General features: G+C 46.8%; 1 protein-coding gene across 2 annotated transcripts; it reads left to right on the top strand.

The window, feature by feature from the left end:
• The first annotated feature begins 1492 nt into the window (after nt 1-1492).
• Nucleotides 1493-3507, top strand: ARF1 (ADP-ribosylation factor 1). 2 transcript variants are annotated; one of them, XM_006876121.1, is made up of 4 exons: nt 1493-1640; nt 2043-2153; nt 2911-3008; nt 3376-3507. In XM_006876121.1, exons 1-4 carry the CDS (start codon nt 1493-1495, stop codon nt 3505-3507), a joined length of 489 nt encoding a protein of 162 aa, XP_006876183.1. The 2 variants fall into 2 exon arrangements, with proteins under 2 accessions (XP_006876183.1, XP_006876182.1); XM_006876120.1 differs by having other exon boundaries at nt 2911-3035; nt 3346-3507.

Below are 3507 nucleotides of genomic sequence, written 5' to 3'. Positions count from 1 at the left end.
TGATTTTGGTTTTTACTATTGTTGGTAGTGTCCTATAGTGGTTTCCATGACCCTGGATAGGGTTTCCTAGGAGTGACTGGTGAGTTCAAACTGTGCAAGCCTTTAGCAGTCCAATTCTTACAGCTTCTGCCAGGACTTCCAATTTTACTTGATAGGTAGAAAAAAATCCTAAAGTTCCTGGTTGTGTTTTGGTGGGGGGGAGGCAAAACAAAACAAGTAAAGGATTTAAGCGTCCACAGAATGACCAAGCACTTACTTTAGTGGTCAGAGCATGAGGCCTCTGGGACGCTGTAACTTCTTTCCCCTGCTCCCTCAAGACCAATTTTCTCCAGGCGCAGTGACCCTTCCTTCCTGTGAATCTTGAGCCTGGTCTCTGATACTGTGATACTGGCTGATGTGATCAGTAACCCCAGCATTTATGTTGGGTGGAAATAAAAGTAGCAATGTGGGACAGACCACTCATGCTTCTTGTGGTGTTAGTGCCATCGAATCAATTCCAACTCCTAGTGACCCCATATAGGGTTTCCAACGCTGTGAATCCACAGGAGCAGAAAGCCTCCTCTCTCCCATGGAAGACTGGTGGATTTGAACTGTGTCTGGCAGTCCAGTTCTTATCTAACAGTGCTACCCATGAGGAGTCCATGAGCAACGTGCTCTAGGGATGATGCAACTATGGCCTTATTTCTGCTGGAGGGTGTGTGACAATGGATTCTGTCTTCCTAAAACAAAGACTGGATTGGAGCCTAGGCTTATTGGTGGCTTATGGGCTGGGGCTGGGGCAGGAGTTGGGTGTATGCTTATTAGACTACCCTGCTGTGCTCTCGGGGGCCCTACAAGCTAAATGGCCAAACTCTAGCACTTGAGTGAAAACGGACTTCTCCTTACTGAAATCCTGTTACAGGTTTCTGGTTTGTGTAACAGAGTGGACTTTGTTCCACTCTGTATGTGGGGTTGGGACCCTTGATGGGATGGTGGCTCTTTAGGGTTGTTCTTGCTGGCTCCTGGAAACTGTTAGACTGTAGAGAAAATCAAACATTAATTCATTTGAAAGCAAACATTTCAAAAGGTAAATATCCCCTCTACAAGTGTGTGCATGTGTTTTAAAGTGTCATTCATATTTAGAATAATGGCATGTTTGATGGAACTTAGGAATCAGGTTCTGCTTCATAAAAAATTCAAGTCTTTAAAAAAAAAAATCCAAATCTGTCTTAAGATTTCCAATTTCTCCATTGTAAGATTGATTTGGGGGCAATTCACTTGAGTGGCTCAATATGCAAGGTTCCTTTTTCTGTTGCTTGGGAACTAGAATTGAGTACTCTCCTGAACTGTGAGGTTAAGAAAGAGGTAACAATATATGAGCACATACTTGGGTGGGTGGTCTTTGAATTGCTTCTGCAGTGCTGACAGTGAGGCAGCACAGAGATGGAAACCTGTGGAAAATCTTGTCTTTTCAGGTGTCTCTAGCCAGTGTTGATTTCACCAGTCTGCAAGCATGGGGAATATTTTTGCTAACCTCTTCAAGGGCCTGTTTGGCAAAAAAGAAATGCGCATTCTCATGGTTGGCCTGGATGCTGCAGGAAAGACTACTATTCTATACAAACTGAAACTCGGCGAAATAGTAACCACTATTCCCACTATAGGTAAGAAGTCCAACCCTTCTCATTCTGGAACAATCTGGGGGGCTTCTGTCCAGTGACAGTAGCAGGATAGATAGATTGGAGTAGGGCTTTGTTGTAAGCGGGTTCAGGAGGTAGCTCTATTAAAAAGCTGAAAATTGGGAGGAACCTTTCGGAGGAAATTTGCAATTGGGAGGGACCTTTGTGAGGAAATGAGTGGACAGCAAGGACTTGCCTTGCTACTGCCACTTAGTCTGATAGTGCTCTTCAAAGGCACCCAGCCTTCCCCTCCTCAGTGACCTTCTTGTGGGTAAAGAGGGTCTTTTGTTTAAAAGATGAAATCTTCTATAACTTTTTGATAGCTCCAGCTTGGCATAGTTGAGGCAAAGAAGATGCTCACCTTTCTATCTTTTACTCACTCCTCAGGTTTCAATGTGGAAACTGTTGAATACAAAAACATCAGCTTCACCGTGTGGGATGTCGGCGGCCAGGATAAGATCCGGCCACTGTGGCGCCACTACTTCCAGAACACGCAAGGTAAGCAGCTGGGGCCTGGTCCAGTAGGGCTACTGGGCCCAGAGATACAGGCACATGGTGTGCATTCTCCTCTAAAGAAGAAACCAGGGCCTGTTTCGTAGGGAAGTGCTTGTCAGCAGGCTGGAATTCAAATAGGTCTAAGAAAGGTTTTTGTTTTTTGATTATTGTAGTAACTCACATATATGAGCCCTACCCCCATGTTAAATGCTGTAATGGTTGATCTCAGGTAGTCCTCAGAACAGCCCTAGTAGGGCTGGTGCTATCATCCTAATTCTACAGATGAGGAAACAGGCATAAATGCTTCACGTTTTTAAAAATTACCATCCTGGGAACTCCCATTATTGGGGTTTAGAATGGTCTGTCTGGCAGCTACTGAGACCCATGTCCTCTCAAGATTCCCAGGAGGATCCCAGCCTGCTCCTTGTTTGTTGGTTGCCTGCATTATGCCTCTCTCCCCCAGAAGGTGCCACTGCCTTTTTAGAAAGGAGAGGTATAGTGGGCCTACTTGGGCACAGTCCAAAGAATGGGCAACCCTGTTGGGGGGTGATCATGCCAAGGACCCTCCCAGCACAGGCAGCAGGCAGGGTTCCTGAGCCTCCCATCCAACAAGTCCTGTCCTGGCAGCTATTGAAAACCATGCCTCAGCCCCACAGTGGCCCATTTGTTTTCCATTTTCAGAAGTTGGGTCCCATTACCTGTAGGGGAAGCTGGGTGGCTGCATTTCAGCCTTCTGCATTGATGCCTACTTGCTTTGTAGGGTTGATCTTTGTGGTTGACAGCAATGACCGGGAACGTGTGAATGAGGCCCGTGAAGAGCTCATGAGGATGCTGGCAGAAGACGAGCTCAGGGACGCTGTCTTACTAGTGTTTGCTAACAAGCAGGTATGTACCTGAGCACACCCCTCTGCGGTACAGATTCGGGGGTGGGGGGTGGGCTGTGGTCTCATTGGTGATGCAGATTAGTTTGTCCTGAGCCCGGGATGGTACTTATAGCAAATGCTTTCTCTGCATGATTTCATTTGACTCACTTAGCCATCCTATGTAATAGTTGTTGCTGTGGCATGACATTAGGCAGGTTAAAGTGGGTTCATGTAGAATGTGCAGGTTGCACGTCGTAACCAGTGGAGAGCTAGCTGGGGCTGCAGGTCCTGCTTGCTCACCCAGACTCTTACTGTGCCACCTTTTTTCCCAGGACCTTCCCAATGCCATGAACGCCGCTGAGATCACAGATAAACTGGGATTGCACTCCCTGCGCCACAGAAACTGGTACATTCAAGCCACTTGTGCCACCAGCGGAGATGGTCTTTATGAAGGACTGGACTGGTTGTCCAATCAGCTGCGAAACCAGAAATGA

This window comes from Chrysochloris asiatica, unplaced genomic scaffold (assembly GCF_000296735.1).
Source record: "Chrysochloris asiatica unplaced genomic scaffold, ChrAsi1.0 scaffold00354, whole genome shotgun sequence".
In the NCBI taxonomy this organism is placed as follows: Eukaryota; Metazoa; Chordata; class Mammalia; order Afrosoricida; family Chrysochloridae; genus Chrysochloris; species Chrysochloris asiatica.
Note: the sequence above shows the minus strand (reverse complement) of the source record. Positions and strands in the feature narration are given on the sequence as shown.

What these genes read in the sequence shown, in the direction of transcription:
- ARF1 (XM_006876120.1), top strand. Translation starts at nt 1,493, where the DNA reads ATGGGGAATATTTTTGCTAACCTCTTCAAGGGCCTGTTTGGCAAAAAA. An exon ending in AACCACTATTCCCACTATAG is followed by an intron (nt 1,641 to 2,042) that starts GTAAGAAGTCCA and finishes CTCACTCCTCAG; the next exon opens with GTTTCAATGTGGAAACTGTT. An exon ending in TAGTGTTTGCTAACAAGCAG is followed by an intron (nt 3,036 to 3,345) that starts GTATGTACCTGA and finishes CTTTTTTCCCAG; the next exon opens with GACCTTCCCAATGCCATGAA.